This window comes from Rhineura floridana, chromosome 6 (genome assembly GCF_030035675.1).
Source record: "Rhineura floridana isolate rRhiFlo1 chromosome 6, rRhiFlo1.hap2, whole genome shotgun sequence".
Lineage (NCBI taxonomy): Eukaryota > Metazoa > Chordata > Lepidosauria > Squamata > Rhineuridae > Rhineura > Rhineura floridana.
The window spans coordinates 34,356,789-34,370,512 of record NC_084485.1 but is presented as its reverse complement, the minus strand read 5'-3'; the positions used below and the strand labels follow the sequence as shown (position 1 = coordinate 34,370,512).

Sequence of the window (13,724 nt, the reverse complement as noted above, 5' to 3'; positions counted from 1 at the left end):
AAAGTACTGCAAAGTAAGACTGCTGAGATCAGAAATAAGTCCTCCAAACAAGAGATAAAAGCTCTCCTGATTGGGAGAGAAAGCACTCTGTCTGTTCTTTAGATGTCACTCTCTACAGAAGAGAAAGAACTTTATTACCCAATCAGATTGGGAGATAAATTTGCTGGGGCTTGTAGGCCACTATGTGACTTGAAGGCAGATCTGGCCCATGGGAAGTCATCCCTGCTCTACAGGCACCAGTGTAATTCTTTTTATGAAATGTTTATTAAGTCGTTAAAGGCTGTGCACACCAAAGGCTGTGCACACACACACACACACTCCAGTGCAGGACGTACAACTTCATGGTTTTTTAAAAAATAAACAAGACTATGAGGAATATCCAACTGAATAGATCCACATCTAACTAAACAGATCCACTAGCACAAGGATTTCCACTTGCACAATAGAAATTCCCCTTCCTCTCCCTGCACGCCTCCTCCCCCTCTCCAAATCTGCTCCAGAGGGTTGGGGGAATCCACAGCAAAGATTTATAGGGGCGCATGCGGAGAGAGGCAAAGGAGAGGAAGTTCCTTTTCACGGCAAAAAGTCCTGGTACTAGCAGATCTGTTTAATTAGATACTATCTTATGGCTATTATTCCACAGCAAGCTTGTCCACACACACACCAATTATAGTAGATAAGATATTGTCACGTTGTTGCTGGATCATGATGGATAAGATATTCTGCTATTGTTGCTATTAGAGGTATATCTGCTTTACAAAGTTATCTTACCAGTCATCTTACCAGTTCTGGCTCCCCCTTAAAAATCCTGGGAATTGTAGTTTGGCAAGATCATGAGCAAACTCATAGCCATCCCTAGCCATCTTCCAACTACAATTCAATGGAATGACTGTTAAATCAGTCAAAGTCTGTAATGTAGAGATTCTGTTAATCTAATCATATAGAAACACGATGCAAGAAAGCTTTCCCGGTAATGACTTCTCCTTAGTTTTACTGCTGGCTTGGAAAAATGAGACTATACGTCCACGGATTTTTAAAATTTTATTGCCAGCTGGATTTCTTGCAAACCATGCAAAGAAATCTGTCTCCAGCTGAATTTTCATTCCAAGCTCTGAAATTTCCTTACTGGATGATTTGAGATCCGGAAATGTCTTCAGTAAGTTAGTTGAAAATTCACACAGTAAAGTCAATAGAAAAAAACTTCCCATGGTTTTAATGATTTTGGATTGTATCCAGTACTTTAAAACCTCTCTGAGTTTCCTTGACATTGTTTGCAGCTGTACATTTTTATCTGTTTTGCCTAATATTCAGTCAATACATTTTCTTTGGTTTCTGACAAGTGCAAGTGCATTTCATTCTGCTGACCTGAAAAACTTGGCCAACAAGAAAACATTAGCTGGTCTGCCTTCCAGAGGCAAGATCCCATAGTCATGTGTCTTTTAAAATAAAATTTCATCTCAGAAAGCAAAAGAGAGCAAAGCTGATGCAGGCACAATTTTATGTGACAATTTTATATCTAGTTAACTGACTGCGTACCTTGCTCTTGCTATTACAGTTATAATCATACTCAAAAGTACGTAAGAGCCATGAGGGATCAGACCAAAAGCCTACCTGGTCAACCATTCTGTTCTCTCAGATGCCTATGAGAACCCCATCAGGAGGACCTGAGTATGATAGCTCTCTCATAAGAATATAAGAAGAGCCTGCTGGCTCAGGCCAGTGGCCCGTCTAGTCCAGCATCCTGTTCTCACAGTGGCCAACCAAATACCTATGGGAAGCCTGAAAGCAGATCCTGTGCACAATAGCCCTCTCCCTTCCTCCAATTTCCACTAACTGGTGTTCAGAAGCATATGTCCTCTGACAGTGGAGGCAGAGTATAGCCATCATAGCTAGTAGCCATTGATCACCTTATCCTCCATGTATTTGTCTAATCCTCTTTTAAAGCCATCCAAGTTGATGACCATCACTGCCTCCCTCGGGAGCAGATTCCATCATTTAACCATGCGCTGCTCTGTGAAGAAGCACTTTCTTTTGTCTGTCCTGAATCTGCCAACATTCATCTTCATTGGATGTCCACTAAGTTCTGGTGTTATGAGGGACAAAAACTTTTCTCTAACCACTTTCTCCATACCATGCATAATTTTATACACTCCAGCTTCATCTGTTAGACAGATCTCTCACTGACTCAATTCCCAGACTGTAAAATGAAACACTTGCTCTATTTCATAGGACTGTTGTGAAGAGAAAGACCTGTTGTTCTTAGGACTCTAAATGGGTGACAGTTGCTTGGGAATTAGTTCCCATTAACTCATATTTCAAAATAAAAATGTCTTGTTTCAGGTTGTAAGACTTGTTAACATCAATCCAACACTCACAGAAGGCACCAAGGTCCTTAGATTAAAATGTCCATCTTATTTCTTCCAGACAAAGCAGTAAAAGACTGATAAAGAGGTCCATTAAGGGGATCTTAGTATACATAGATCTAGTGCCATACTGTCATGCTCTACCAGGAGCTTTTTAACTAAAATATGAATTCTATTGCAATCCAGAAAGCACACTGCCATGGTAAGTTTAAAAAATGCATACAGTTGTACTGATATATAAACAACATATCCCCCAAATCGTTTGAGTGATAGCCAGCTAAGTCATACTCAGAAAAGAGCCATTGAAATAAATGGACGTAACTTGTTCATTAATTCCAGTGGATCTATTCTGAGTATGACCAATGTTGCATATTATCCTATCTGTGCTTTTCAAAACCCAACAGAGTTGTCCTAAAAAGACAAGTCAGTTTCAGTTCAGCAGGTAGTAGCAAGTACATGGAAGATGTAAGGATTGTTCCCTGTATTTCTACAATTAAAGCAATGACCTCAGTACAGATGTTCCAGAAGTACAGCTGTCCAACTAGTGCTGTGTAAGCTACTTGTTGTTCCAGAGAGGAAATACTTTTATGCTACAAGCCATGATGATGGCAATATATGAAGGTCATCCTGACATCTCTTGTGTCATTGAGTACACAATGGAGTAGATGTGAACTGCTGCAACTGTGAAGGCCCAGTAATGAATTTAATTCACAGCTTCTTTCTCTAATGGTGATCAATACTTTGTGCATCAGAGAAAGGGTCTATCTGTACCACAGAGTTTAATAGCCATGCCCTCTTCCTAGGAAGCTCTGTTAAGTGTAGTTCTATGAGAGGGAACTGAGACATCTAACAATACTTAGCCTCTTCATAGAACTACAGTTCCCAGGATTCTTTGAGGCAAACCATGACAGTTGAAGTGTGATGGAAGCAACGTAAGTGTGGGGATTCCCAAAGAAGCTTTTAAAAAAATCTGTAGAAGCTCATTATTTATTTAATACATTTATACCCCATTTTTCCTTCAAGGAAGGGGGCTTTCATGGTTCTCTCCCCCACTTTTTTATCCTCACAACAGTCCTGTGAGGTAGGTTAAGCTGAGGGATGGTGTCTGACCCAAGGTCACCCAGTGAGCTCCATGGCTGAGTAGGGACTTGAGCCTAGAACACTACATTCCTAGTCCAACACTGGCTCTTATGGTGACATTTCTTCCAAACTTGTATTAACTAGTAGGCAAGCTATTTCTTTTTTAAAAAAATCCTCACCAAAGATTGAAGTCATTCAATATTGTGTCCCTCTGATCAATCAGAGAAACCTCAGCCAATGAAGCAACAAAAGAATGTAGACTGTCATGGAAGCAACCTACCTAGGAACCTCTGTGCTTCACCTAAATATGGAGACAGACCTGGGTAACAGATGGCTTTTTGTATTTCTAGAAATGGGAAATTGACCATTGTATGTTTCTCCTACCAAAAAAGGTCCCAGTGCAACCTGCATAGCACTTAACAGAGACTCTTTTGAATATTCTCTCACATTCCATCTTAAGAGTCTTACAAGACACAGGTATTTTACCACAAACATTTTTTCCCCTCCCTCCATCTAGCCCAAGGGTAAGGAATGCCTGGCCTGCGGGCCTAATTATGCCAGCCAGCCGTCCCTATTTGGCCCACAAAACTGTTTTGGCCAAGCCATGCCCACCTGCCCTACACGTGGCTTCATGTGTCGCAGGGAAAGATGCAGCAAGGCCAAACACAGTTTGCAGCTGATTATTGAGGCTTTCACAGCTCTGCAGCGGCGTTTGCAAAACCCAATGATCAGCTGACTGTCCACATTGGCAAAAACAGGTCACCTGACATCATTGTGATGTCAGGTGATTGACAGGTGGGCACCCCTGCCCATCTGTCAAATTAAGCCCATGGAGGATAGGAGAAGATGAAGATCCAGCTTACCAGTTGGATCTACTTTCCCACCCCAATCTAGCCCACAATTTCTCAAATGATGGGCCCGGGACTACCAGTGGGTCTCACTCCACACAGCCCGCTCAGTGCCTCCTCACTCATTCGCCATACCATAGCAGATGGACCAATGCCAGCTCCAGCAAGTCCCACATGCAGAGGCAAGGGGGCCAGGGAACAGAGAAGGGGGGGGGAGAGAAGGAAGGGAAGTCTCTTCTCTGATGGGAAAGGCCCAGAGATGGTATTGAACTAAATTAGAGAGATAAAAGGTTAATATTTTTAATGATCATCTTCTGCTGAGAACTGACAGGAAGGGAATAAGAAAGCTGTTACAGGAGGATGAAATGAGCGTCAAAAGAGGAGGAAGGGATGAAAGAAAAAAGTAGTTTGCGGGGGCAGAGGGCACATGTTAAGTATGAAAGTAGACAGGGAGGAGAAATTACTGGAGAAAAATACTTTGAGAGCCATGTGGGAGGAGGGAGAGAAAATATAAAATAAAAAGCCTTCTCCACTTAGAGACCCTAGATCAGATAGTTGTGCCTAAAATGCAGAGACTGAATACCTCCAAAACTAATATCTGCTCTTTGCTTGAAGACTGCTGAACTATGGAACTCTTGATGCTCTATATGCAGAAGGTTTCAAATTCAGTCTCTGGAAATTTAGTTAAGAGTATCTTAGCATGACAAGGTGGCAGAGTTGAGGAAGGAGAACTTCTCACTATGATATTGGAGAGCTGCTGCCAGTCAGAGTTGACAATACAGAGCTAGATAAATCAATTACCTAAGTAAACAGCAGTTCATCTTCATACATCAGAACTGTATATAAGAACTGCAGCTTATAAGACCTGTAACTTGATGATCTGGTGCTTTTTCTTCCTCCCTCTTGTTCCCTTTTTCCTCATGTGACATGTCTTTTTAGATTGCAAGCCTGAGGGCAGGGACTGTCTCAGTACTAATTTTTGTAAGCCGCTCTAAGATTTACCATATTGCCTAAAGGGTGGGAATAAAATGCTGAAAATAAATAAATAAATAAATAAATGATTATATATGTTTGCCAGTAAGCTGCCAGGAAGCTTTGCTGATTTACTTTTTCAGACTTGGCCTCCACTCTTTCCATTCCTTCCTTTTTGCCTCCAAACCATTGTAAACATCATAATGTCCTGTCTTAGTTCACTAGGGGTGGCAAGGTTTTTATTTAACATTCACAATATATGAATCTGTTTAATGATCAATAGTGTTAATATTGTTATCCATACAGTTGAATAATTATTCACTTCCCAATTCCATCATTGGCAAAATATGATAATCTATGCCATGTTATGGACAATAATTTCCAGAGCCAATGAATCATACACTTGTACACACACACACATCATGAGAATGAAACAGAGATCACCAGTATTTTAAACAAAAATTGCATTTCAGTTTTCTAAAAATTTTAGTTCACTTCATTTGCCCTCAACTGCATAAAATTTCTCATCCTTCTTTTCAAAATTTTCTCTGTAATTTAATCTATGGTCAATAACTAGAAAGTTCCTATTCTTTTCAGAGGCAGTTATACATTTCATGGTGAACAAGATTCTGCCACGCACAGAAAAGTTGAAGCAAAACTATATTTAAAGCAACTATATTCTCAAGAAGTCCCCATTCCTCCACTCCAATGTGTCTTCTCTGTGGCCAGAATGCAGCTCAAACGTTGGACAATGTGATTATTGCACAGGGTCCTTTCACTAGGAAATTTTGTTTGCAATTCAGTAGAATTGCATACATCTTGTGGCATGAAAAGGACTGTTTCTACCGTTGCTGCCTAGGATTGTCCAGCATGCAAAAATGATACTTACAGAAGATGGCTCCAACTGCCAACTGCTCTCAGAGTAAGAAATGTGGGACCCTGGTTGTTAAAACTCAAGGCTCAATTACAGCTCAGTCCAATCCCCACATCCCCCAAATGTGAGTGTGCCTGGAATGTCTTAACAGCAAAAGGAGACAGCTTAGTCACAGTTCCAGACTTACAGTTTCCTTGCGCTAACAGCAGCTGAATGCAGTTGCACTTCTAGGGCTTAGGAGGCGTTTCCTCTCTCCCTTGCCAAGTAAGTCCCTGTTTGTTGTAATCCAATGCTCAGCCTTGATGATGTCAACCAGCTACTTGCTTGGCTTCCACCTCACTGTACACAGGAGGGATCCGTTTCCTTTGCTTTGTTTGACTTCACATTGTAACCTCATCTCCCAGCAGCTGTGTGCACTAAAACATCCTTCCTTCTATTTTCTGTTTGTCACAAGAGGCTTCCTACTTTAATGTACCTACTGGTTGTTTAGGTGCGGACTAATTTGGGCCAAATGTACATGAACGAAGAGAAGACTTATTGTGGGTAGAATACAGCTCAGACGTTGGGCGAGGTAATTATTGCTCAGAGGTCTACCACAGGGAAATTCCATCCCAGTTCCCACAGTACCCATTGTGCAGTACGTCCCTTGAACTCATGCAACAAATACGGTGAAGCCGATGTCATCTGAATGAGTGCTCAGTAGGGATGGGGGGGAAATTGGATTCAGTTTGCATTTAAAGCCAAATCTTCTCAAATTCGCAGGTTCCAAAACAATATTGCTGAAACACAGCCATCCTTCAAAATTCACATGTATCAGAATTTTGCAGTGCAGTTCTCCAACCAACAAATGTTTACAAAAATGCACACATTAGGGAAACATATGCATCAAAGGGAATATATTCATGAAAATAGCATACATAACTGCATTATGTTAGGAGAAATTGCTTGGAAAAATATGTACATTACTCAAAACTGCAGACAAAAATGTGTTTAGTAGGAGAAATTTGCAGTAAAATACTAAAGAATTTTCATGGGGATTTTAAAAAAATTCAGATAGGTGCAGAACTGAATTTAAGACTGGAAAAATTAGAAATTGAGAGAACTGGAACTGACGGATATTTATATCCCTGGTGCTCAGGGAGAATGTGGGAGAAATTCTACCTGGTTCACATTTTAATGTGAATGTATCGAAGGGCGCAATCCAACTGCTATTTACGGCAGCTGTCTAGGTCCTAGCTGAGCCTGGCTGTGCTGGTCTCCGCCAGCAGCAGCCCCTCATCCCATCTCAGCTGCAGCAGAGCCAGGACCCAGACAGCTCAACTGAAGGTCCGCCCAGGAAGGCTAGCCCGGCATAAGGGCCAAAACAAGGGTGTTCCAGGGGCATGTTGGATGAGGGGCCGGGGGGGGGGAGACTTAGGCCACATCCAACTTGTGTTCGAGCGTTTCTGCAGGTCCCAATCCAGGCAAAAGTTATGCCTGGAAAAATGTCAGTCTAAGAAAATAATTGCAGTGGAAGTCTGTGAAGAGCACTTACTCCTTGGAAGAGGTATTCTTGAGAGCTGGCTTTTACCTTTCGGTCCCTGCATGCAATTCCCAGTTGAGCTGGCATTCAGCCAGTCCGGAGGCTTCCAAATGGCAATTGGATGCCGTGGACCTTCCTGCCAGCTACCTTTCCGCAACATCCCTTTCGCCAGCTTCCCCTGAGATGGATTGCTCTGCAGTTTGCACTTCCTGAAACAATACGTGAACTGAAACACAGCTGTGTTTCAAAATGGGCACTTCTCTGAATTTTTCCATGCAGTTCTCCAACCAAAAAATATCTGCAAAAAGGCCTAAACTTTCATGAAAATAAAAATGCAAGTATTGACTTCCGGGAAGGGTGACTTAGCCTGTGCCTGCTTTTGAGACGGGCTCCTGCCTCAAAAGAAGCTTATTCAGATATATCAGTCAGTTTTTTCTTTTTTTTTTTTTGACTGATTAAACTTCTCCCGGGTAGGGAGAAACGAAGAGATTAACCTCAAAGCCTATTTTTGTTGGGACGACCAGATCTCATTAATTTATGGGACGAGGTCCAGCCGACGAAGGTGGGACGGATTTTCAACAGCAAGCTCTATCTGTTAAAGCGAACGTTCATCTTATCTTCTAAGAGAGAACGCATTAACAGGCAAGCACCCTTCTTTCTATATTTTTCTTTTACTTGACTTAAATTGTTGCTGTTTAAAAGAGATTTGCCAGATTGATCGGTTTTTGACATCTCACTGGGGAGCCGTAACTTCTCTCTGCTACGCACTAATTAATAGCTTATCTCTGTTTTTGTTGCAAAAAGCTGTCCTGGATTTGCATTCTAAAGATACACACAGAAGAGGGATTTCTATTCCAGATTTTTATTTTGAAAAATATTATACTGTTTTGAGACTACTCTCTTTTTGGTCTATTTTATTTTGACGAATCTGTTTCTTGACGATTGCCATTAATTGCTTCGATCCTGGGAACTGCATTTTGTTTACTTAACTATTGGAGAGATAAGGCTGTCTGCTCTGTTTATACTGTGATGTCACCAAGTTTGGAGTATTAACCCAATTGTTGCTGAAATAAGAAGTGGTTTTCCTATATTTTTCTTTTAAAATGGCAATTAAGAAAGTGGCTGAGAATCTGGAAATAACTATGTTTCAGAGAATAATGGATGAGATTGAGATAACGAAAATTGAATTGAGTAAAATGAAGCAGGAGATTAAAGATATAAGGGTCCCTGTGAGAGAGGTGACCCTGGAAGGGGTCCCTGTGAGAGAGGAGACCCCGGAGATTGGAACAGGGGTCCCTGTGAGAGAGGAGACCCTGGAGACTGGAATAGGGGTCCCTGTGAGAGAGGAGATCCCGGAGATTGGAACAAACGTGGAACAGGAACAAGATTTGGAGTCTATGGACTTTAGAAATAAAATCTATTGTTTGGAACTCAATGTTATCTCTGAAGAAATTAATGAAGATTCTAGAGATAAAGTTATCAATGGCATGGATTATCTTCTGGACTGGAATGATGTGATGGAGCCCAATATAGAGAAAATCTATGGAATTAACTGCAGCCATGTGACAATGGAAAAACTTTTAAGAGATGACCCAGTGTATTTTGAAAAAAAGAACAGAGATATGATTTTACAGCAGTATTTCAGCAACTTATTCAGAATGGATGGCAAGAAAATATTTGGGATAGAGGTAATTCCCATCAGACTCTTACTATATGACTATGGCTTTGACAGCAAGATTATTATGGAATACTGATAATGGAAGATTGGATATTGAAATTACTGGACTTAACAAGACTACTGAAGATGGAAGATGGAAAATGGAACTAATAGAGATAATAGAACAATGGCTACTGAAATTACTGAACCTAACAGATTCTGATGTGATGGATTAATTGAAATGTTTATTTTGACTATGGTTATGACAATAAGATTATCATAATTAGTAATGAGATGGATTAATCGATATGCTTATCTGGAAAAAAAAATTGATAGATATATTTCTTAAAGAATTGAAACCTCTCTTTGACTTTTTGTGGAAAGAATAAAGTAATGTTTATGAGATTTGATGATTAAGTAAGATAACTACTGGAGGAAAGTGATTTTATAATATGACTTAAGAGACAGGATTGCTATATATTATAGACTTATAACTGATTTGATCTTTGACAAATGGGAAGTCAATATTTTACTCTTTATTTTTTATTTTTGTTTTTTGTTTTTTTTTTTTCTTTTCTTTTTTTCTTTTTGTTTAACTATTTTTGATTTTGTTTTTTGTCTTTGAATGTTTTATGATTTTGTCTTGTATGTTTTATGAAAATCTGAATAAAAATTATTGAAAAAAAAAAAAAAGAAAATAAAAATGCAAGTATTCATTAAAAGACTATACATATTAGGGAAAATGGCTTGTAAAAATGTGTATATATGGCAAAACAGCATTTTAAAATGGGTATATTAGGAGAAATGCAAAAATGTGCATATTAAGAGAAATTATTATTATGATTTTGTGAGGCCTTTTTTAAAAAAATGCAAACTGTTGTGGAAATCTGGTTAACTGAACTTAAGATTAGAATAAGACACAGAGAAAAACTAAAATCAGATTCATCCATCCAAAATTCTCATACTAGCCTTTCACCACATGGCCATAAAATTCCCTGTGCCCCAGAGTTATCTGCTTTCCTTTTCATGTGCCAGAAGTCAATCCTTGGTTGGAACTCTGTCAGGAAATGCATCCTGAACCCTGAATCAGGGTGCCAACAGGCTCTCCTGAGCTTGGTACACTATGTGGATTGGGCCCTCTACATTCCCACCCAACCCCTACCTCCGGGAAATTTATTGGCAAGAGCTGCTGCTTATATAATGCCAATATGAACAGTTGTTTTGAATCCACAGTCTTGATTTAAGACTTATTTATATAACAGATTTTCAACCTAACTTTCAGAGTTCTTGCCCTCACGAGGCATTTTACAACAGTTATAGTTCAAAAACCATAATCATGCAATTATTAAATAACATTTAAATAATATTAAACAGATTGTTGGAGCAGCAAAAAAACTTGTGGAGCTTGTCTAAACCAACTGTCAGCCTAACCTATCTTACGGAATGGTGGAAAGTTAATAGCAGGAGGGAGTTCCCAGGAAGAAAAGCAAGGTGCAAATATGAGCTTGGAAAAGTTACTTTTTTGAACTACAACTCCCATCAGCCCCAGCCAACTTGGCCACTGGATTGGGCTGATGGGAGTTGTAGTTCAAAAAAGTAACTTTTCCAAGCTCTGAATTCACAAATCATGCAGTGAGATGGGGGAACATGCACAAAGGCAGTCCCTACAATCAATTTAACCGCTACATGCCACAGTCCTGATATTTTACAGAAAATTATAAAAAATAAACCAAAACTTGCCAACACACACATACAGATACTTGAGTCAACTTTCAGCCTAACCTACCACACAGGGTCGTTGGGAAAACTCCATGCACACACACCCCATATAATAATTTATTGTCAAAATAAGTTGGTCATTGCAGAACTTTCTTTTAAAAATCAGTATTAGTTTCCTGCCAAATAACAGCAGTGACACCTAAATAAGCCCTTTCTGATTGCCTTAGAATGGCAGGGAGGGGAGAGAAGGATTAACAACACAATCCTAACCATGCCTACTCAGAAGTAATCCTACTGAATTCAATGGGGTTTACTCCCAGGTATGTGGAATTAGGATTGCAACTTTATAAACGATTATGAGAAGGTTGTCAACATAGGCTATGAATTAGACAAATATTGCTCTGTTCAGCAGCCCAAGAAAACCTAATCTTGCATGACTCCTTATATTTAGAAAACTATAGCACATTAAAATGGCATCATATGCTGCATATACTTTTTTATTTCTCTTCAAAAATTATTTGATAGATAAAATGTATAATATGCTATTTTTTGCAAATAATTACAAAAAACCTTATACACTTTTATTATCATCACTGAAATTGTTTACTGTGCATGTCTACCAAGATCCCACTGTCCTGTGTGTGCTTCTTTGATGTTCTGGACCTTAAGCAGATTGAGAGAAAAGTGGGCAGACAGGCACACATGCTGCTGCTGAAAGCTATAAGCTTACTCAACTCACATGATGTGCGCACACATACCATTAACCAATACGCAGAGACAAGCAGGAAAGAGCAGCTCTTTTCAACACTTGAAAGGACTGGGCTCCTTCTGGGAGGAAGGGTAGAATATAAATCCAGTTAATTAATTAATTAACAGAGCTAGGACCCCATAGTAGCAAGTTACCAGATATCATTTTACCCTTAATTGCTCACAGCTTTTGGTGTGTGAACTGGTATATCATAGTGATTAAAAATGCATGCTGTGAACTGGGCAGTTGCTGTTTAAAATATCCCCTGGGCCATGAATTCACTGGGTGGCTTTAGACTAGATGTTATCTCTTTGCTCTCCAATGGGGATGATAATAATACTGGCTACCTCACAGGGCTGTTGTATAATGTAATGACCATTACATTAATATACTGTTACGCATTCCCCAATTTTCTGAGCAGTGAGAAGTTTCAGATGAATGGCTTCCTTTGGAATGATGAAGTTACTGGAGACTAGGCATTTTGTAATATCTGCATTTACTTACAAATATATAGGTTGTTGAGCATAGATGGAGGCTCAGAGCTGAAGACTTTGAAGTTGTTGCTCCTACATCAGGCCTGCTAGAGGAGCAGCCTTCACCCCAAGATATTCCACAGGCCAAGCTCAGGTATCTTTCCCCCTTTGCCTTTCTCCAAAACTGCTGTTTCTTCTCTCTCTCACTGTCACACACACCCATGATGACAACATTCTTAGCCAAAGGAGAATGGAAGATGAGGAGAACAAAGGCTTGTCCTCTACCTCATGATTGAAAGCTATTTGAGAGGCATAAGCTACTTTTCTTAAAAATGGAAAGTACTGAGCAACTTTGCCAAGACTATTTACAAATACAAGACTTCAGCCAGTTATGCCTCAAGCAACCTACACTGATAGAAAATCAACTGACACAAGAGTCAAGAATCAGTGAGTTAAAAGGGACCCCAAAAGGTCATCTAGCCCAGATCCCAATCCTATAACAATATGTAGAATGCTGCATCATCATTTAATAACTTAAACAAACTGCAGAAAGTACATAACACTCTGCAATATTTAAAACGTGTTCTCCCCTTTTAAGACATAGGCAGGATGTTGAAAAACCAAATCTAAGGAAGAGTTCCATGAAGCTCAAAAGCTCATGCAACACTTTGGGAGTTGACCTTAATAAACCTTTTGGGTTTTTTTCTGTTTAGAGTTTATTAAAGGGAAATGTAAGGTGACAGATAACTATAAGTAAATATTAAGTAATCAATCCTTTGTTGGTCTACTCAGAATGTAGCCCCATTGGTGTCAATGGGGCTTACTCCCAGGTAAGTGTGCACAGGATTGCAGTCTATACTGAACTAACTAGAATTATTAACTTGATAACTTGGCCATACAGCCTTTTAACAAAATGCCCCATAAAATAACCCAGAGAAAAGCTAACAATCTGGCTGGCCACTGTGAGGACAGGATACTGGACTAGATGTGTCACTGGCCTGATCCAGCAGGCTCTTCTTATGTTCTTGTGAGAGTGCTATTGTGCTTGGGTCCTTCTTATGGGCTTCTCACACGCATATGAGAGAACAGAATGCATAACCTTTGGTCCGATCTCTCAGGACTCTTATGCTCTTCTGACTAGCTAAAGCTGAATAATTTATGGAAAGAAAACCACATATATGTGCATATGCTTAATTTTCATAGAACATAGAACCCATTTCAACTTCCTCACACAGTGAGTTTTAGGAGGTTAAGTATCAACGGCCATTAGCCATGTTGGCTAGGTTCTACCTCCAGTGTCAGAGGCATTATGCCTCTGAACACCAGTTGCTGGGAGTCATAAGTGGAGAGCACTGTTGCGCTCAGGTCCTGCTTGTGGGCATCCTATAGGCATCTGATTGGCCACTGTGTGAACAGGATGCTAGACTAGATGGGCCTTGGATCTGATCAAGCAGGGCTGTAATGTACT

The 13,724-nt window shown here is 39.9% G+C and overlaps 1 protein-coding gene across 3 annotated transcripts in view; it reads right to left on the bottom strand.

Moving 5' to 3' along the window:
* Nucleotides 1-13,724, bottom strand: part of PKIG (cAMP-dependent protein kinase inhibitor gamma) — an 82,193-nt gene that overhangs the window by 41,501 nt on the left and 26,968 nt on the right. Inside the window, exon 1 of one of the 3 annotated variants that reach the window (XM_061630300.1) lies at nucleotides 11,775-11,806. The exons of 1 other annotated variant lie outside the window; for it this stretch is intronic. In XM_061630300.1, the coding sequence (XP_061486284.1) occupies nucleotides 11,775-11,791 (17 nt within the window). In that variant the 5' untranslated portion in view covers nucleotides 11,792-11,806. Of the gene's footprint in view, nucleotides 1-6,152; nucleotides 6,319-11,774; nucleotides 11,807-13,724 lie in introns of those variants that run through there. One more of the 3 variants, XM_061630301.1, reaches the window with a different exon arrangement.